General features: G+C 47.3%; 1 protein-coding gene across 1 annotated transcript in view; it reads right to left on the bottom strand.

The window, feature by feature from the left end:
• Positions 1 to 6367: 6367 nt before the first annotated feature.
• Stra8 (stimulated by retinoic acid 8) overlaps positions 6368 to 21265 on the bottom strand; it is a 29181-nt gene continuing 14283 nt past the window's right edge. The window contains exons 2-9 of the mRNA XM_060380171.1: positions 20949 to 21146; positions 16909 to 16984; positions 16408 to 16492; positions 14060 to 14266; positions 13010 to 13295; positions 11433 to 11506; positions 9474 to 9585; positions 6368 to 6736 (exon numbers count right to left, since the gene is read on the bottom strand). Coding sequence (XP_060236154.1) covers positions 6662 to 6736; positions 9474 to 9585; positions 11433 to 11506; positions 13010 to 13295; positions 14060 to 14266; positions 16408 to 16492; positions 16909 to 16984; positions 20949 to 21140 — 1107 coding nt within the window. The 5' untranslated portion in view covers positions 21141 to 21146 and the 3' untranslated portion in view covers positions 6368 to 6661. The remainder of the gene's footprint in view (positions 6737 to 9473; positions 9586 to 11432; positions 11507 to 13009; positions 13296 to 14059; positions 14267 to 16407; positions 16493 to 16908; positions 16985 to 20948; positions 21147 to 21265) is intronic.

Here is a 21265-nt window from a genome sequence, read left to right as displayed (position 1 = left end):
CTGTTGCACTTTCTCCAAACTGCAGCTGTGCAGTGGTCTACTGTGGCTGCAACGCAGCTGGGTGCCTCACTGTTTTGATCACAACACATCTGTGGGGCTGTGCATTTGCGTCTGTTAAAGTCTTGCTCCTTTTTGGTTCCTGCATGATTTCTGCCCTAACAAAGCTCTAACCACCAGACAGCTGCTTCCAGCACCCTGGAGGTCAGGTGCCCGGAGCAGGTCTGATGGCGTTAGACCCTCGCCGTGGGCAGTGCTGCTTCCTCTGGCACTTTCAGGGGGAAAGGCTTCCTGCCTAACCTTTTCCAGCTTCTAGCCTGTGCTCCTTGGCTCGTGGTCCCTTTCCCTGTCTGCAGAGGTTACTATTTGCATTGCTGTTCTACCTCCTGTTCTTTTATCCTTGAAGTCAGCCTACAAAACTCTGGCAATTATTTTTATGGAATTGGTGGTACTGTTTTTTGTTTGTTTGTTTGTCCCCATGTTAGATAAAGCCTTTGTTGAAGTGCTGGAAACGCGCCCTGAGGTTAACTAGGGATGGTGTCCTAGTTAGTCACCTAGTCCTTGCTAGGTGAAACACTGTGACCTAAGCCACTTGGGAGGGAAAGAGTTTATTTGGCTTATGCGTCCACATCCCTTTTCCGAATCAATGGAAGTCAGGACAGGAACTCAATCAGAGCAGGAACCTGGAGGAGGAGCTGATGCAGAGGCCATGGAGGAGTGCTGCTTACTGGCTTGCTTCCCATGGCTTGCTCTGTCAGCTTTCCTATACAACCCAGGCGCACCAGCCCAGGGATGTCACCACCTTCAATGAGCTGGGCCCTCCCTCGTCAATCACTAATTAAGAAAATGCTCTACTAACTTGCCTCCAGCCCCATCTTATGAAGGGATCTTCTAAATCCGAATTTCCCTCCTCCTCTCGGATGATTTTAGCCTGTATCAAGTTGACATAAAATCTCCACTCTTTTGCTTTGACCTCATTCTATCAGATTTTCTGCTCACATCCCATTCCATTGACAGCCACACACCAGCCCTCCTTCTCCAAAGATATTAATGTGCAGGTCACTGTCCCTGTTCACAGAAATTGTCTTGATACTTGGTGACATTCTATCTACAATGTTCACCCTTCTTGCCCCATGACCTCTGTGTGCCTGAGCTTCATAGTAACATGGTCCTTCCTAGTCCCTTAGATTGAATTTTGTATTGCCTTCATCTGTGTCTCCTATAGGCAAATTTAAGCTTTTTTTTTTTTTTTTTTTTTTTTTTTTGAGACAGGGTTTCTCGATGTAGCTTTGGCTGTCCTGGACTGTCTTTGCAGACCAGGCTGTCCTGGAACTCAGAGATCTGCCTGCCTTTGCCTCCCTGAGTGCTGGGATTACAGGCATCTGCCACCCCACCCAGCTAATTTTAAGCATTTTTTTAAATAAAGAATTTTACTTATTTATTTACATGTATGGATATCCAAGGTCAGAAGATGGTGTCAAATCCGATAGTTGCAGAAGATTGAGAGCTGTCAGATGTGGGTGCTGGGAACTGAATTCCAACCTTCTGCAAGAGCAGTTAGCATACCTAACAACTGAAGCATCTCTCCAGCTCCTCCAGCAATTCTCTGACTTCCTGTTTTCCCATATTACGACTTTAGGTCCCTGGAGTCCGGGATCCCTTCCCTCTGTCAGCATTTGCATCTTCCCTCTTCCCACCTCCCTCTTATTGTGTCTCCCTCTTCTTTATCCAACCAGAATTCAAGGTCAATCCAGTCACCCTTTGCATTTTCAGAAAATGTTTCCTTGTGTGTGTATTCACTGAAGGTGATACTGCAGTATATAAGGATGTTTTCATAGAAGTATATACTGTATGTTGACATTCTCTCTCGTAGCTTCTCCCTCGTCTTCCCCCCTTCTCTCCTATTACTCCCCTTTGTTCTCCTGCACAGTTTTGCTCCAACTTTCATGCTTAGTGTGTGTGCACGTGCTGCGTGTGTAAGTAATTTTATGTATCCACATAAAATCTAAGAAAGTCATATAAGAGTAGACATCTTCCTGAGACCAGCTTAATTCACCTACTCACATCCATCTTGCATTCTTTTTTTTTCCTTTTTTTTTTAATCTTTTCCATCTTGCATTTGTAATGCTCCCTTCATCACAGCCCCTTGGCTAACCGTCTTTACTGAGCAGAACTGATCTTCACTGGCTCTTTGCTGCTCACAGTGTCGCTGGAGAGAATTACAACCATGGTCTTCTGAACTTCATGTGGGTCCTAACTTGCCTCCGGCGCCAATTCAAATCAATAGCCATCTCTCTCCCTGTCCCTTTTCTCCCTTCCATCCCCTGTACTGCCCAGTCTCAGCCTCCTGTCTCCCCAAGCACGCTCTGGGGAAGCAGCAGAGGACCTGTGCAGATGTCCACATCTCTTCACCTCCCACTTTCTGAACCTGAATCCTCAGGTGTCCCTCTGAAAGAACCCTAGGCTGGCTCTCTCCTCTGGTACAGAGCCCACTTTCTGATCCCTGCTGGAGGGTGACCCTGTTGCAAAGCTCCCTCTTGTACCACTAGGTTTTCTTCTAATCCTTGATGCGAGCACGTAAGTCTTCTCTTATTTGTATTCATTTTGAAAGCCTCTTTGTTGTCACGCGGCATGTCATGTGGCATGGTGGGCTGGAAGCAGTAGGGTCTGCCCCCGGCCCATGCTTTGATAATTATGTTGCAGGCCTCGGACCTGGGCTTAGCTGCTTGGAGGTTGCCCGGAAGCTTCTGTGAAGGGCAGACACATCCCCCCCATCCCCTCTTTCAATCACTGTAGCCATTCAAGCTTGGTCCAATTAAGCCATCCCATCTCCTTCTAAGACTTCCCTTGTGTTCTCACCAAACAGCCTTGGTTTTCCAAGAGTGTCCCCTAAGCACAGTCATTAGCAAGCCAATGCAGGACAAAATGGGTTTTTGGAAAACACTGTCCTCCCTGAGCCACATGGATTCAGGGCCCCAGGGACAAGGGAATTTGGTGAGAAGCCTAAGCAAGGAGGACATTTCATAAGGGTGTTTTTCGTAAAGACTCCGTCAGAGTACACTGAAAGAGCGTTTCCCCCTTGACTAGCTTGTGTGGGACAGGCATGAGGTGATGATCCTGGTGACACAAAAGCAGAGTTAGAGCATCTAGAGGTGACCTCAGTGCTCAGTGCCTCCGCTAGCCCAGGCACCTCCCATTCCACACCATCTGTGCCTTGGAGCCGCTGATCTGTGGCATTCATGGTTGTTGTCACCGTCAAAATCTGCACACTGTCCTCAGGTCCTGTGTTACTTACAGTCTTCTAGCCTCCCTGGGCCATCGAATTTGCTCTTGGGCCTTTATCATGGCTGCCTAGCAAGATGTAGGGCTTCTTGAACCTTTAATTTCCTTTTTTTTTTTTTTTTTTTGCCTAAGTTATTTTCACAGATTAATAATGTTCAAACATTTACTTTTAATAAACCATTGAAAATTTATTTTAAAACAATTCTTGGACATACTTTACCATTCATTAAAGAGGAAAGCTAATTTGCATGCTAATGAGATGGATGTACTTGTTTTACATAAAGAACTGACTCCTGCATGAAGAGTCAAAACCGCAGAATGTAGCATGTCTTCAGTATTTTTCAGAATTGAATGATATTTTGACTTTGTGATCATCAATGTTAAGACTGTCACTATGATAAACACAGTACAGAATGCAGAAGTATATTTAAGGCCATTTTAGAAATTGTTGGAAATTCTGTTCTATTTCCAAGCCAGAATCTACTTAACTGTTTTGTTTGTTTGTTTTTTAATAAACCCAAAGTTTCAGCGCCTCAATTAGAAATTTTCATTTTTACCTATTTGAGACAGGGTCTCTCTATTATGTGGCTCTGGCTGACCTAAAACTCACTCTGTAGACCAGGCTGTCTTGGAACGCACAGAGATCTGCCTGCCTCTGCCTCCCACGTTCTGGGATTAAATTTGTATGCCACCACACCTGGCAAGTACCAATTTATAAATTCAAATATTCTAACGCAGCATAATCCATAGACATACAAATTTGATACCTTCAGGTTGAGGAATGACAACAGGAAAATATTCAAGTTCTTGTTTTCTGTAATTAATTATATTTCTGTAAAAGGAGAAAAATTTCTATGTAAAGTGTAAACAGTGCAGTTCATAACACAATGGTCTCAAGTCTGAACGGAAATCTCTGTGGCAGTGTTTGTTGATAGTGCCTGGTGTGATGGCATGTGCAGGGCAGTGTGTATACCTCCTGTGTTCAGAAGCAAATTGACATTGAAGTTGCATGACATGTATGGTCGGAGCCCCTCAGCTACCTTATGAATGCGGTGACTTCAAATTAACTTTTGACCACTGCATGTTCAGAAAATTTTTACTGTTTCAAAAGTTTGTGTAGATTGATTTACTTTACGTATGTGAGAATGAGTTCTGCCTGCATGTATGTATGTGTGCCACAGGTGTGCCTGCTGTCCTTGGCGTTCAGAAGATGCCATTGGATTCCCCAGAAATGGAGTTCTGGATGATTGTGAGCCACCATGTGGGTGCTGAGAACCAAACCTGGGTCCTCGCCAAGCCTAACAAATGCTCTCAACTGCTGAGCCATGCCCCTGTTTGCCATTTGTGTGTGTGTGTGTGTGTGTGTGTGTGTGTGTGTGTGTGTGTTTAACCCCTCCCACATTCAAGTTATATGATTCCTGCCATTGGTTACATGGTCCATATGAAGCTGCAGCCTATGGCACAGGAATCTGGGACCCAGAGATATGTGTGGCCAGTGCTGTAGGCTAGTGAGTGCTTTCATATTCCTACCACATCCTAGTTCTTTAGTAGAAGATTTTTACATTTCTTCTTCAGTCAAAAGCACACTTGGTGGTAAGGCAACCTGATACTCTTTTCTTAATTAGTTTTGTAGATTCAGCCAAACCCTTTGCTAATGCTCCTGCCAAGCAGAGGAACAGATGCCCTGACTCCAGAGAGAACAACAAAAACAACATAAATCCCACAGGGAACTCCTGACTTTAGCCATCAACTTGGACTGTCTAGAGTACACAGCCATCTAAGCAAATGCTTACAGGAAGCCCATGAAGGCACAAGAAAAGATGTGGTTGACACCTACAAACACTCAACTTTACAGAGTGGCAAGTATGAGAGTATGGGTGGGACACGTCCAGTTAGTCGAAAGCCATGGAGTAGAATGGAGTTTGGAGAATAAGAAGCTCTGCCTGGAGAGTCCAGCACCAACCCTGGCTAAGGCTGTCAGGCCTGCAGGTCCCACCGCCATGTGACCTCTTTCCCCTTGCTCCCTGCCTCCCCACCCCACAATGGCCCTATGGAAAAGTCACCATCGGAGGATTCCTGACTGATGTGGGGACGGCCCTTGGCAGGGAGGAGCAACAGAAGACATAGTGAATCCACCCTGGTTCTGTAGCATCCAGAAGGGCCTATGGGAGAGGGCAGGGGCACACAGGCATGCTGGGGCTGAAGATGACAGTGGAGCCATCATTCCACATGGCTCTGAAGACACCCCATGACATTCTGCTGTGCTTAGGGGCTCCCGGCACATTCTGCTCCAGACAGTCCCAGCTTTGGACTGAAGAAGATGGAGGCAGTGAGGGAGGGAGTGGCCAGAGAGGTGCATGTTGCTTAGAGCCATGGGGGCAGGCTCCTCTGGGGAGATTCACGTCACATGCTGGCTTATTCTGGGCTTGCTGAATGAATGGAGGGAGCTAAGCACCTACTCCTTTATTTCCAACGTAATTCAGACCACCAGGAGGGCAAAGCCCCCGGCTGCCCGCCTGTCTGGAATGGGGCCCCCATCTGCCTCCTTGGTTTGATCATTTATAAGCTGTGAAGTATCAGGTGAAGGATCCCATTGGGCTCCTTTGAAGGTTCTCCTGAAAGCTAGGAGCATAGAGGCATCCTAGGATTACCTTTGTGTCAGGATTTCAGGAGACAGGGGTTAGGAGGGGTGGAGAGATGGTCTGTTAAAGCACGTGGGAGGCCCTCAATAGAGGGCGCTATGGTCATTGGGACTTACAAACTGTAACAAGCCAGGGCCTTCTCTGCAACCGAGTCTATCAGCTGAGCACAGCAGAGAGACAGACCCCACTGGATGTACATGTCTGTACACAGACAGGTGGGAGAGATTGACTTTAACCAGCTGGCCCATGCTATAGAAGTACAAATCCAAACTGACCCTGCAGTATAGGGTTGACCTGAGACCTGAGCACTGTTCCTGGGTTCCCAGAGCACACATGAGAGAACTCTAGAGAACCCACCACAGCAACGTCCAGGGTCCAGGACATGCAGAGAGGACTCGAAAGCACATCACCCACAGGGCCAGATCCTGACTATCATCTTTGTGGGAAGCTCACAGATGGGGCCTTGGCTACACATGGTATCTCTCCATCTACCCTTCGCAGGGACATGGTGAATGTGTGTCCTGCAACAGACCAGTCCCTTATATTCAACAAGCCCCAAAAACCATCGCAAGGGCATGCTTCTCTTAACACTTTATAGTAACCAAAAACTAAGAACATCAGAAAGGCTTCTGGAAACAGCCTTTCTCAGAGGCTTGAAAGACAACAAGGTGTAACCCTAGCTACTAGCATTCAAACTTGAACCCCCTCCCATTTAATCGCTTCCTGCCCGGCCATCTGCATCACAGATCTTCATCATCGAAGGTCTCCAGGCACCTCAGCAGTAGCATGTCATCATCCACTGGAGGCTCTGGCTCCTGAGGGTCAGTAAGTAAGAGGTGGCACATTAGGATCCAGGACTTTCCAGGCAGATAAGGCCCCTGCAGCTTCAGGCAGCTTCAGGCAGCTTCAGGTAGCTTCAGGGGTTACGGTTATTCAATACAACATTCTATAACTTCCAGGAAGGGCATCGGAGACTTGGCTCCTGCCCCATACTTGGAAATCTTACAGCTTAATCTAAATGCCCATCTACAGATAATGGTGCCCTGCATAGGGGTATGGACCTCGCGCTGGCTTTTAAGAAAGGAAAGTGATGGTCCTTCAACTGTGGTGTAGACTGTCAGGAAAAGAGTTAAGGGCAAGGCGCTATGCACAGCAGGCACCCATTTATGTTTGGAAGAACACACGAATATCGGCAGACTGCCGTTGAATGCATGTGCAGGAAACCAGTCACGGTGTTGCCCCTGGGAAGGTGTGGCTAGTAAGCAAGCACAGCGACAAGACAGACTAAGGTTTTATTCAATATCTTTTGGTAAGTTTTGAATTTCATACCATGTAGATGGGTTACTCATTATGAAAAAACCAAAGAAGGAAGGAAGGAAAGAAGGAAGGGTACTGTGTTAGCAAAGACTTCTCATTCTTTTCAAAGGCAACTTCTCAGGACTCCCTAGTGTCCCTTCCTTAAAACTAATTCCAGAGTTTTTGATTTCCTTCTCTCTGCCAAGCAGAAAATGACCCCTGCTCTTTTCTGCAGATCGGGTTGATCCTTCTGGATCGTAATAGCGGTCAACCACTTAATGAGGGTAGGCCCTCCTGAGGGTGACACCTAGATGTGGGTTTTGCAAACCCCCACCGTGACCCCCTGCTCTGGAGATGCTGAGCACTGTCAAAGCCATCGGCAGTTAGAGCGAGGCACAGGAGACAAGAGCGTCCAGGAGCAGCCCCACCCTGCTAACACTTCCTTCCAGACGCTGGCGGGCCGCTGGAACCACGGGCTCTCTGCTGCTCTACGCCACTCTTCAGAGATGCCGTGTGCATGCCAACTGAGCTTCATCAGAACCCTCCCATGAAGGTGACAAGGAGCAGCAGAGAGCTTGAGGTGCTGCATGAAAGAGATTGAAAGCTCCCTTTTCACACCAGGCTATCGGAGCACAAGGCTTCCTGTCCCATCACTTTCAAAACACAAGTTCTACGGTCCCACCTTCATAAAGCTGAATAAGGGTCCTTTAGTACCAGGAGTCTGGATGGCTAGTGAGACCCCACGGTAATACACAGGAGGGGTACTCTTCTAACGTACTAATTTAATCGCAACCAACAGAAAGAGTGGGGCAGTAGCTTTAGGATAGGCATTTGAGGGTTGGTGTGAAGAAGAAAGTAGACTACAGGGACAGACACTGACTTCAAGTGGGACTTGAAGTGTAAGCAGGCAGAAGCCAGGAACCAGTGAGAAAGGGGCCAGAGGATAGCTCTGCCCATGGAAATGGTGCCCTCACTGCAAGTGTCTGTCATTGTTATAGCACTACTTTAAACAAACAGCTGGATCTTGCTAAGTTAGTGAGGAAAGTCATGGCTGTGCATCCGAAAGGGCCTGTCCTCAGGAGGTGTGGTCACAGCCCCCACCATGAGTTTCAGGAACAACCTCCTGACTGAGGCTGTTGACTGTGTCACCACTAGCTACAGTGTCAGCTTTCAGAGAGAAGTTAGCCTTAAAAAGCTGACCAGACAGTCCAAGCTCATGCATAAAAGGAAATCTTCATTAGCACCGTATGCCAGGCCAGAAAGAACACAATGATTATAAAACTGAAGGTTTTATTAGTTGGACTCCTTACAATGTTGAAACAACTTGCCTAAGAGCTGAAGAATCTTCTGAAAACGCTCTATGTTTTTTAAAGATACCTGGGATCTCTGATAACGCTGTTCAGCATCTTCTCAGACCAGATGGGAGCAGCAGATAATGGATTAACCCAGATGGCAGAAGCAGATGATGGATAAAACGCACACATACACACTTCTATCACTTTATAAATAGGACACAAGCAGGTCAATCTGTGTCTTGATCAGCATGAAGCAAAGCTGACTTCCATGATGCTGATGTAATACATGGAATTAATGCTATGCACTCTGCCTTATGAGTGTATGGTCCCTGGCTACAAAAATGATGAGAACTACTAATACTACTACACAGTTCTATAAGTCACAGTATCTTCTACGTCTCACTCTCTTCCATCTCCAGTGAAAAGAGACTTCATCAAAGGCTGCTTTTATGCATGAGCTTGGACTGTCAAAATGAGGAAGTGTATTTGCAAGATCAGTATGTTTTCAGAACTAGTAGTCAAGAGTCCCAACCCAGCTTGAAACACATTGCATAAGAAAGTACTGAATTCCAGTACTGAATAGTATTTTGTTAGCAATGTCTATCCCTTTATAAAATAAAATAAAAATGTTAAGTCAGTGAAAAAAAAAAAAAAACCTGACCAGAAATACTACTGTGTATGCGCAGAAGACTAAACAGCTCACCCAGTGTTTATGGATACCTGCTAGGAGCCAGCCCCTGGGATCTGGCCTTGCCGATCTGTCCTGGAGGACAGCCCTCTGCCTCTTTCTTCAGTTTCCCTGGTCTCCACTGTGCAGGAGGCACCAGAGTGAATTTGAATAACCTTAGACCAAACCAGAGAGCCTGAAAAGCCCCCTGAGGTGGCTGGAGTCAGGGTTAGCTAAAGTGCCCTCCCCACTAAAGATGCTGGGCAGAGGGCCCATCATCCCACTCTATCTTACCTGGTTCAATGGAGTGTTAACACAGCAAAGGCCTTTTAAAAAGTCAACGATCTGTATGTAGAGCTGAAATTTCTCCTCTGTATTTTCTGAGCTGCAGTTGGGAAACACAGAGCTGACAGTAGAAGAAACAGAAACCATTTAGGATCCTAACCTTTCACCTGGGCCTGCCACCACCCGTGCCATAAACACTGGCTCACTGTGCAAACTTTAAGCACCCAGTTGAATTCTCAAGTAGCCCAGGGATGTCCCTGGGAAATGTGTACCAGCTCACTGAAATGCCATATCTGGAAAGCCTGGTAAGTACTATGGCAAGCCTGCCTCTTGTGTCTTAATGGTCATGTTCTAAGCTGTGTCACCCTGAGTGAAAGAATGAGAGCTCCTCTTGCTCTCAGGCTCCTGCAGCAGGACCCATGGTTCTGGGCCCATCTGAGGCAGCACAGGGAATCCATACACAATGAGTTCTGCCAGCTAGTGGCTCCCACTCAGCACCCCATGGTACTCAGCTTTGAGGAGAAGTAGTTTTATGTCGTGGGCTTCTTCCTCTCTATCTTTAGGAGCAGCCCTGTGCAACCAGTGCCTTGCAGGACAGAGGCTGCTTATGATACATAAGGCAGACCTGCTCTCAGTTCTTCCTCGAAGGAGGTTCCAGTTAGCTCAGGAATCCTTTTCCATGGAAGGCAGGAAAAGACATTTTAATAGGTTTCTTCTGTCCTTCCAGCAGAACGAGGACTTCTTGACAATAGCCTCTGGCAGCTTCTTGACAATGTTGTCCTCACAACCTAAACCCAGCTTAGAAGTAGGAATGTTGGGTTCTACATTTGCTGCAAAATGATCCTCCACACACAGGTGGGAAGAGCTCTCACTGCATCATCTCCTGGTAAATCCCCAACCCTGGTGAGGCCTGGGTGAGGCAGGCAGAATGGAGGAAACAAGGTGTGCATTCAGGAAGCTCGAAGCTCTGCTTGATGCCAGCCAGGTCATGGCTGCCAGGATGCCTTGCAGGCTGCCACTGGAAGGACAGTTCACTCTGTCATAAGGGCATGGATGTCCCTCAGTCCCTGGCAAAAACACTTACATGTCAGGCATACTGTCAGCCACGACCACAACTTCTCAAACAGCAGATGCAGGCCTCCAGTTCTGGGCTGGCCCACTCTGGGAAACGCCCACCTTGGTATTGATGGACCAAGATGCTTCTTGCTTTAAACCTTTTCCGTTTTCATCTCTTCTCACTGTGGTGCACCTGTCCTCCCCTCTGCTCCTCCTTCCTCTGTTCCTATCAGTCCTCTCTTTGTACTGCTTCAATATCCCTTCAACTCCAAGCTCATTCCTAAGTTGGCCGAGGTTCTCTGTGCCCCATTTCTCACAGATTGACTGCCATTGCCTGCCTCATGGACCAAAGGTTAGTCTTTCCCTTCCAAAACTTCAATTCTTGTAAGTTTGAATGATGGGGCAATTGAAACCCACAGAATGATGGAAAGGTGTCAGGACTCTTATAATGTAAAAGGGGCCCTACAGAGATCTGGTTGGCCTTGAACGGCCAACCTCCAGAACCCTGAGCAACGAGTGCCCGTTGTTTCTAAGGTGTGTTGTGTCAGGATGGACCAGGATGCCCAGAGAGGCGTAAGCAGAACCAAGGCACACTGGGGAAGCCTGGCAAGTAAGAGCTGTGTCTTAGACCCGAGCATATAACCGGATATGTGCCAGCCCTGGGCTAGGGAGGACAAATTTCTTCCTCTGGGGACTATGTGTCTGTCTGCAGGATGCAGAAGAGTAGCTGCAAACACCCCAGGAATGAGGCACTCATGCACACCCACACACACACTCACACTAACACAGCCTCACACTTACATGCTTGCCCACACAGTTTCATATGTGTGCGCACGTACACCACATACTCACCCGTACATAATCTCGCATCCGCGCACACAGGTATACCCTTTCCTACACCACCTTCCTCACCTGATGTTAGACATGTGCTGGGCCTCACTCTTGTCCAGGAAACTTGCCACATCGAAAGCATCTTCAAAAAGGATCTGAAAGGAACCACACAATGACCTGTGTCAGAGCCAACACCGCAGTCAGCCCTGGGCCCAGGGTTACCGGCCGAGAGCAGCAGACAGGCTCTTGACAGGGAGAAAGAGCTGGGGGCCGCTGCTGTCCTCCTCTGAGAGGCGGCAGCCAAAGCCTCGGGATGCAGCCAGGAAAGGCCAGTCCAAACCTCCCAGCTGGAGATCTGTTCAAATCTACACAACCCCATCTCATCCTGGGTACCTGAATACAGGGCTGCAATACAGGTGCTGACTTCCACAGCCTGCTCACTCCCTGGCAAGCTCAGCATGGTACTCCTTACAAGTCACAAGAGCTACAGTCACATGTCTATCCAGTCCAAAACTCTCTAAAATCTAAGTATGCACACATACACGTATGTATGTATGTATGCATATATGTAAGTATCCACACTTATATGTATGTACATCTGTAAGTATGTATGTTTGCGTATATGTAACTACCTTGCATGCATGTATGTATGTAAGCATGTACATAATATGTAAGTATGTATATATGTACATGTATTATGTATTATGCATGTTAAGTATGTATGTATGTGAAACTTAAACACATTGATGGTATTAACAGTTATCTGCTTCATAACAGAACTTTCTGGATATCATGGGAGTTCTGAACCAGGTGAATTAGGAACCAGGAGTAACTACCCTGCCAGAGACACTCCCTGCTGACACACTGACCTGTTTTTTTCTCTGCAGTCATTTTCTTCATCGTGTCATAAGATAAAGTTACAATGATTAATCATATGAGAATAACTTCTGGCTTAGACTCTTGTTGTTTACATAGTTTCTGGTCCTGCTTTCTTCTGAATTTGTGTTCAAACAGAATACTAACTGTTCAAACAAATGTGATTTACAGTTCAGATTGGGAAATTTAGCAAATAAAAAGACAGGGTACCTCGGTAAATTTGAATTACAGATTAGCAGACTTAATACTTATTTAGCGTAAGAAGGCTCCAAATCCTGCAGGAGATACACTTAAATTAAAGTATGACCTGCTTCCTTTCTCTGCCTCCCTGAGGGGACAAGAGGGGTTCTCTGGTCCTGACTGTACAGGTGCTGGCGGGTCTGCCTGGGCTCTCACCCCACCCAGTATTTGTGGTTCTGTCCCAGAGGGCAAACATTTGCTCTACAGTCTTCCTCATTTGGCCCCCTGGAACACAAGCCTGTGAGATGTTGGCCTTCCAGCTGGCTTTCTGGACACTTTTGCTGTCTTCCTTGACTACTGTTGTCACTGCAAGGACAATCTGGAAGGACGCATGGAAGGGCCCGTGCTCCTGTGTCTATCAGGCTGGAATTCCTTCCCACAGATCTGAGGCAGAGCGCTCCTCCCTAAGCTAACCTCCTATAATTAGTCCACGCAATGGCAGACCATTCACTGTCCTCACATATACAAAGCCCTGTCATGAGTCACCTGCTGAGGGGCATTAAGAAAATCAAGGCAAAGGACCACCCCACCGGTCTGCTCACCTCTTCTGGGGTGGACTCCAGTGAGCAGCTGGCCCCTTGGCTGTCCACCCCACTGTCCTTCACGCTGCCCTCCACACAGGCCAGCTCTAGGCAGGCCTGGGTGAGGTCTGAGAAGCTGCTGTTCTGTTGTTCCCACACCTGCAGGAGACTGGCCTTTTTCTCCTCAGAGAGGGTCTGCCACAGGTGGGAGATGGCCGCGGAGACAATGGGAAGTGTCGCTTCCTGTGGGGAGATGATGCTGTTCATGGTCAGGAGGTCCATCGTCTGCTTGTAAAAGTTGAGGTACCTGGAACAGACGTGTGTGTCCCTCAGACCACAGTCATGGTGGCCATTTCTTGTTTTATCAATAGCATGATTTTGTCTCTGTCTTCCCCCGGCCCCATGAGCGCAGATGGCATCCTGAGGGCCATGGAGGACACAGAATTCTGTCACTCCCATCTCTTCTGCTCCTGAAGCTCTCTGCCTTGTACAAGGCTTGGCTGCATTAGCTCTCCTCTCTCTGGAGACATTCTGAGGCTATGAAGTAGCTGGCTTGTCACACTCCTGCTTTAATTTTGGGCTTGAAAGTCTCAGCTATGGAGTGGACCTCCTTGTCTCCAGTCCATGCCTGGCTTTCAGAGGGTCTTAAGTCTGTGGAGGAGGCATTAGAAGTCTGGACAAGCCAGGCACCATCTTTCTGTAGGAGCAGATGTGGCCTCGTTCTCTACCTCCCAAGAGCAGCTTTCTGAGATGTGTGTGTGGTAGAAGGAGGGGTAGATTACTTAAAAATTACTGCCAGCAGCACCCTTTCCCCAGGGACCCCAAGTAAATGCCCATTCTAAATAAAAACTGTATTTGCCATACAGATGTAACTGTCCCAGTGTTTGCCCAGCCCCTGAGCTGTCTCCACCAGGGTGCTCCCCACAGGGAAGTCCTGTAATTTGGTGGTTTGGAACCCGGTTCGAATCACGTGTGTGTGGAGGCTGCCACACAGGCCAGCTGCGGTGTCTGCTCCCTTCCCCACAGAATCTCCCCGTGTGAGTAAACCACTGTCCCACCGGCTCTTCACACCGTTCAAATTCCAGGAGGTCTGGCAACAGAGTGGCAGAGGAATGTGAGAGATCGGCTTTTCTCTCCTCTTCCTCTTCTTCCTTCTCTTCCTGGTCCCTCTCCTCCTCTCTCTCTTCACCATTTTCTCCTTCTACAGGTCCCTGCCCAACAGCCTGGGGGGGACACCATGGCAGGGAGCTGTTCTGAGGGAAACTGGTTAGGAGCACACTGGGGGAGACACAGAATCGAGAGAGTGTGAGGCAAACACTGCCAGTGAACGCACACACATTCATAACACAGCTTTACCAACTAAACAATCCAAATATCTAGATAATAACTAAGTGGCCCTTAGGGATACAAGATGGCTTGGACAGCATTTGAAGTTCAGTCACCTTACCATGTCCACAGGCTAGAGACGAAAAATCACGTGCTTATCTCATTTTACTTTTCTGTGTACAAAATAAAAATGATAAAGACTGTATGCAGAGATCAGAGGTAGTTTCTTTCTTCTTGACACACTTTTAATTGTTGTCACATGGTATAACTTGATTTTAAATAAACTGATCCAATAGGCTATAATATAGTTAATATTTAATATTGTATTAATTTAATATGAAATAGTTATATAGCCAATAAAATATATATTTAATAATTTTTCCCACAGTTTATAGTACACATTCACTGTTTAAGAATTTGAAAAACAGGACTGAAGAGATGGTTCAGTGTTTAAGAGCACTGGCTGCTCTTCCAAGGGACTTGGGTTCAATTCTCAGCACCCACATGGATGTTCTTAACTATCTATAACTTCAATCCTGGGTTTCCAGCACCCAGGCTCCAGGCACACTGCATGCACACGGTACATAGACATACATGCAAGCAAAGCATCCACCCACATAAAAGAAAATGAAACAACGAATTTGAAGGATTTAATCTAAAAAATGAAATTCTGAAAACCAGAGAAAAAAGTACAGAGAAGAAAATGAAAGTTCTAAGTGTTCACACCAAAAGAACCCTGAACAACAACATCACTTCATGTAGGCAGACAGATTCTGACAGGCTGTAACAGCAAGTACTTTGTAGCCCTCTGGGGAAACATGGCTTACACTCTGCTTCTCGTCAGAGGCCAACCCGGACATATATCATGCCCCTGGAGATGGATGTGCCATGGGGCCACTGGAGACAACAGGGGCCTGACAGTTGCCCTCAAGTCCAAGACATAGTCAGAGCAGCTCTGAAGCCTGTGGGCCCCATGCAAGGGAAAGGGCATCAATGTCATCTTTTGACGGCAATGCAGAACAGAGAACAAACTTACACAATGCATGAAAAGCAAGGCAACCAGAAACTTAAACATAGAACTTGACCTCAGTCACGGTTTGGATATGAAGCCCTGCCCCTTTCCTCCCCAGGAGTCCCATGTGTTTAGGGCTTGGTCTCTGTTGGTCCTGTTTTGGGTGGTCCTGGAAACATAACATGGTGGGTCCTAGCTAGAGAAGTGGAACACTGAGGTTGGGCTTTGGGTGTATCTTGTCCCTGGCCCCTTCTCATCCTTCTTTTGCTCCCCATCTTCTGTGAGGTGAGTGGCTCTCCTCTTCCATCCATTCCTGCTGCCATGATATCCTGCTCAAGCTCATGGGGCCAAGCCACCCTGGACTGAGCTCTCTACAACTGTGAGCAAAATAAAGATTTCCTTCTCTGAGTTGTCATCCAGACTACAATGATGAGAAAAGTAACCAACAGTAGAACTAAAGGAGGAGAAAGACATTTCTCAAACAGGTTTCTCTGCTCAAGTTTGACTGACGTCAGCAATGACTATTCCACATCTGTAACACCTGTCTTCCCCGAAGACAATTCTCTCTCTAATTTGGCTTATATTTCCATGAGATTTTAAAAGGCCAAGATTGGTCTTTTCTTCACTTTCACATAAATAATAAATAAATAAATCTATTAGTTGATACATGTTAGCTAATATAAATATCACACACGTGTGCGTACACATACACACACAAACGTCAAGATACATGGTCAAGATATCCATGATCTCATTTCTCTAAAGTAGTAGGAAAAATTAAAAATACCAGATGGTGTATGTCCAACAGTTAACATGACTTTTCAGAGAGATGAGATGAGACATAGTTTCCTGCTTTTGTGTACTCTTCTGATTTCTGTAATAGGCATGGATCATTCAGGAAGACTATCCAAGCCATGTTATAGGATAAAGGAGAACTGAGGTCTCCCCTGAGTGAGACAGCTGTAAGCGGGTGAGCAGGAGCCCTGATGGGCTTGCTTACTTAGGCTGCTGTAACTCAGCAGCAAAGACTTCCGGGTGAAAGACAACAGGCTCCCAGCTCCTGGTGCCGGCCAGGTCTTACCTGTCATTGTCAGAGTACATCTTGGCATATTCTTCCTTGACCTCCTCTAAGCTGCTGGCATTCCCATCTTCTAGGTTGAAGGATCCTAGCGGAGATGAGGGCAAGAGTCATAAAGAGAAAACCAACCTTTGGGTCTCTCCTGCCTGTCTAGTTCAGGGAGCCTATGGTGGAGGTGGAACACAGAAAACCCAGATCCTCCTAGGTTTGGAGAGTGCAGAGTCCATTCCCACTTCCCCGAGACATGAGGGGAGAGCTCAGGTCCAGAACTGTTAGCTTCCTCTCTGAAGCTGAGGTTGGGTGCCTTTGGCCGTGTCCCACACAGCCTGGAGACCCTGGCCCATGCTACCAGGCTGCAAGTTCTCTGGAATGGGAGCCAGTTATGGCCCAACACAGTGCCTGATACACCGTGGTTCTTAACACGTATCTGCCGATTCCGTGTAACCCAGTCTTTGCCTTCAACGGAAAACCCGAGGAAGCTTTCTCCCGGGAGGGATCTCTTGCCTTTGAGCTTCAGCAAATTGTCCAAGGTTTGTTCCAGTTCCTGAATATGAATCTTCGTCTTATTCAGCACCTGCCACTGAGGATACAGACAGACATTGTTGAAAAGGCAGCCTTTCACTGCTGAGACTTTTTTTTTTTAATGGACCCAGTAAACCCCTTCTCAGATTGAGGCCACATTCGTTCAACGCAAGGCCCATCCTTAGCCTTGTCTGTGGAGTGGACAGCACGTCTGCATAGAAGGCACGGAGGTGCGTTTGGATGCTATACATGGACGCTCACTGAAATACCAAAGTATCTGAAAACAAGCCGTGCTGGGGACAGGACTGCAGTGGCTGGAGTGTGGGCTGCGCAGGCTGCTTGCAGGCAAGATACTGTGACAAGGAGGCTCAGGAGGCTTGTGTCAGCCTCAGGCTTGCACAAAAGCCCACTAGACCTCTGTGCCAGCCTAGGATAGATGAGACCCTGTTTTGTTTTTTTTAAAGAACAAAATAATTAAAATAGTTTTACATTATCTAAAAATAGCAAATGTTTCGTGGATCTGAACTCAGAAAATTTCCCTTCCTTCCATCCTTTGTCCTATACACTCCACCGGTCTTGTCCTGGCATGACAGGATGATGCTCTGGCTGCTGTGGTCTACAGTTTGTCTTCTAAATATGTTGAACCTAACCTTAATACGAAGGTGTTCAAAGGTAGGGTCTTTGGAGAGGCAATTATCAACAGACTAAACCCCGCATGTGAGACTAACACCCTGAGAAAAGAGGCCCAAGGGAGTTTGTTCACCTCTTCCATGTCAGGACTCGGCTAGATTTCATATAGAGGACATGTACTCTATATGAAACAGACATGCTAGCCCTCTCCAGACACTAAATCTGCTGGCAACTTGAACTTAGACAGTCTAGCCTCCAGAGCTGTGAGCAATGCATTTCTATGGTTTATGAATTTCCCAGGATGCTTTGTTAGAGCAGCTGTATCAGTCTGACACTGTGGTCCAGAGCCAGTGGCCTGCCTGGGCTCAGCAGGACCTCTGGGATCTTCTCCGGCACTCTTTCCCTCCCTTTGAGGCCAGGTCTCATGCAGCCCCCCATCACCTTGTACATCCTGTGTATCTAAAGGTGACCTTGAACCTCTGATTCTTCCAGAGAGCTGAGATTACAGGTGTGCACCACCATGCGGCTTCACAGTGCTCGAGAGAGAGCCCAGGGCTTCGCGCATGCTAGGCAGGCAATCTACCACCCAAGATACACCCTCCCCCATGTGTTAAATTCCTACTGCATCAGGCAAGCGAGACACATTGCTATTGCTATTTTTCTGCAGTATTTTTAGGTAGTTTCGTTTCCATCTTCAACATGTATTTTATGGCGGGGGTATGCCACAGTGTCCCTGTAGGTGCGACAGGACACCTGGTAGGGACTGCTTCTCTCATTCCGCCAGGACAGGATTCTGGGGATTGAACTCAGGCCACCACCTCCCCCTGCTGGGCTCTCTGTCCTACCTTTCAGAGTGCTTTTCGTAGGCTCACATTCTTAGGGTTTGGTTCTGATTGAATTATCTTCCCCCAAACCCCAACACCAGAAAGAAAAAGACATGTGTGGTCCTACTCCTGGCAGTCAAGCCAAGGAATGAATGGCAAGAGCAGGTGGAAGGTGCCAGAAGCCAGTAGAGGTATAAAGGAGAGCCTGACCCTGTCAATTCACTGCTCTTGTCTTAGGCATTCCCACCCCATGTTTGCTGTCTTGTTATGGCGGCCTTGGAAAGATTAAAACAAAACAAAACAAAAAGCCTAAAACAAAACCAAATCACAAAACGTTGCTAGTCATTAGCCTCATGCCCGGATTGTCCCTCAAGTAACCAAGAAAGAAGGAAAACAGCAGGCAGCTGGGTTGCCAGGCAGTTGCGATTGTGCCATTCAACACAGATGATCTAACTTTTCAGAGCCTCAGTCTCCCAGTGAAATTGGAATGATGTAACCAGAGACGTGAGGACTAAATAGCATGATATACTGGGAAACAAGGGTGTAAGCATTTGAGACTCTGATGGCAATGCTCATCTTTTCCTGTGAGTCTTGGAAAGCCCATTCAGGCCTATGAGGAAGCCATTAGTATTCCCTTGTTTAACAGATGTGGTAAGTGAAGGCCAGAAGAAACTTGTTTCCCATTTACTGGGACTAATCAAGAGCCTTGTCCTTACATGCTAAAGCAGGAAGACGCAATGTTTTGGAAGGTGCTGTAGCATATATGGCTTTTCTCTAAATTTAGTTGCACTCTTTATGGCAAGGCCATGGTGCCTGTTTTCTGTTTGCTGTCCTGTTAGTCTGTGAACACTTCTCCATTAATTATTGACAAGGACTTTAGGTTTTTAGGCCTCTCAGGAGCACAAAGCAAGTGCCTCTAGTCAATGGCTGTGGACCATAGCTATGCCCAGGGGAGAGCGCTTCTTATCAGTAGAGAACCCACTCCTGCATCCTGAGTTTCTGAACTTGCCTTTCCTCCACTACTCACCAGCCCCCACCCTTTTCCAAGGGTCTGTGTGGGATTCCTGGGGGTGGAAAGAGTACAGGTGGCCTATACAAAGGAGCCCCATACAAAGCGGTCAGATTGCCTTTAAAATTTTCACAGAGCCTGGGCCTTCTCAGGAGCGCTTCTGTCTCCTAGCCCCACCCCAAGCGAGAACCCTCTGGAAATTCTATTAACAGAAAACCTTAAAGCTTATGATTGCTGCTTTGCTGAAGGTACCATCCCAGGAAGGAAGTCACCTAGCTGGAAATAGTACAGGGCTACAAAGAGTCCAGAGAGGGATACATGGAAAGAGAGTCAGCCAGGCCTGGAGGGGGAACACGGCTTTTTTGGCTCTGCCTTCTACCAGAGGGCGCATCTCTTCCTTCCACCTCCTCCTACGTTCCTCTGCCCCTCCAGTCTCTGTGAAGAAGATGAGGAAATACAGGAACTCTCCATTGTGGCCTCCTGTAATATTCTTATGATGATGGATGAAATTGATTTCTTCTACTAACACCCCATCTCCCAGGCCTCACTCCAATCTCTGCCAGCTAAATAATTAGCGTGTTGTTAATTAGCAGCTAAAAAGACAGCTGAGAAGGAAAAGAGCTGGGTGGTGCACAACTGTCTTTTGATGGACCAGCCTGACTCCATCAGATGGAGTGAGGATGGAAGCCATTTTGTTATCAGGTCAAAACAAGTTCATTTCTGTTTCCTGCAAAATTCAACTTGACCATACTTTAACCTGTTTCTGAAATTTGACATGATCACCACCCTATGGAGTTTGACCTAGAATATACCCTGATATAAGATGTTCTGCTAAATGATTTACAAATGTTCAGCCAAGTTCCCACGTAACCAAAATTCCTCTGCAAATACCCAATCCTTGAAAAAACCCTAGCCTTGACTATATAAACCATACCTTCCCTTCCGTGCTCTACGCTGTGTTTTCAAACCCCACTTTAAGAAGACAACCCTGTCTTGACAGAAAATGAAGCTTGCTTAATTTGACCAAAGAATTTGGGGTAATGGTTTTCACTCTCAGTGGTATCAACACCTTCCTAGCACTGGGGAGGCAAAGTCAGGACTGGACTAATATCTGGAAAGCCTGGACTAATATCTGGAAAGTCTGAGGCCAGCCTGGGCTACATGGAGACTGCCTCAAACATCAGCAACAAAAAAAAGGAGGAAGAGATAAGTGTGTGCCGGGAGGTACGGATACGCTGAGCATGCCAGTGTGTGGTATGGCATGTGCATGTGTGTTCACTTGTAGTATTGTACACGCGTGTATGGTGTGTGTGCATGTGTAGATGCACAGGGTCCTGGCGCATCCTGTTAGAGGCTGACTGTTGCCCACCAAGTAACCGCATGGTCTCCCCCAGACCCGTAATTTCCCTCCTGGTGTCCGGCTGCCCATTGCTGGTGGGGGAGCGTGGCTTTGACAGTCTGCCTGAGGGCAGCAGGGCTGGCAGCTCGAGGCTGGCGCCTCCCTCGGTCGGCAGCCCTGCTGTGTGGAGAACTCTTTGGCCATCCCCGAGCCCCTGTACCTTTGAGGCTGTGAGGTCAGACTGGGAGTACACTGTCTTCCTAAGGTTGTTGAAGAGCCCTGCCAGGGTGGCTCGATGGCGGGCCTGGGACAGGCGTCTGCGGGCCACCCGGGACTCGGGCTGCTGCGGCTGGACCACTGGCTGGGGTGTCCCTTCATCACTGGGCTGGTTGCCTTCTCCAGGGGCGGCCATTACAATCTACAACATAATATACCCTTTTTAGCCCTGCATTATAAAGATACAACAGTGAGGAAGACAGACAGAGCGGACAGAAGGACGCTAGCTCGCACCCACAATAAACCACAGGTGACTCCAAA

This window comes from Meriones unguiculatus, chromosome 3, assembly GCF_030254825.1.
Source record: "Meriones unguiculatus strain TT.TT164.6M chromosome 3, Bangor_MerUng_6.1, whole genome shotgun sequence".
In the NCBI taxonomy this organism is placed as follows: domain Eukaryota; kingdom Metazoa; phylum Chordata; class Mammalia; order Rodentia; family Muridae; genus Meriones; species Meriones unguiculatus.
Note: the sequence above shows the minus strand (reverse complement) of the source record. Positions and strands in the feature narration are given on the sequence as shown.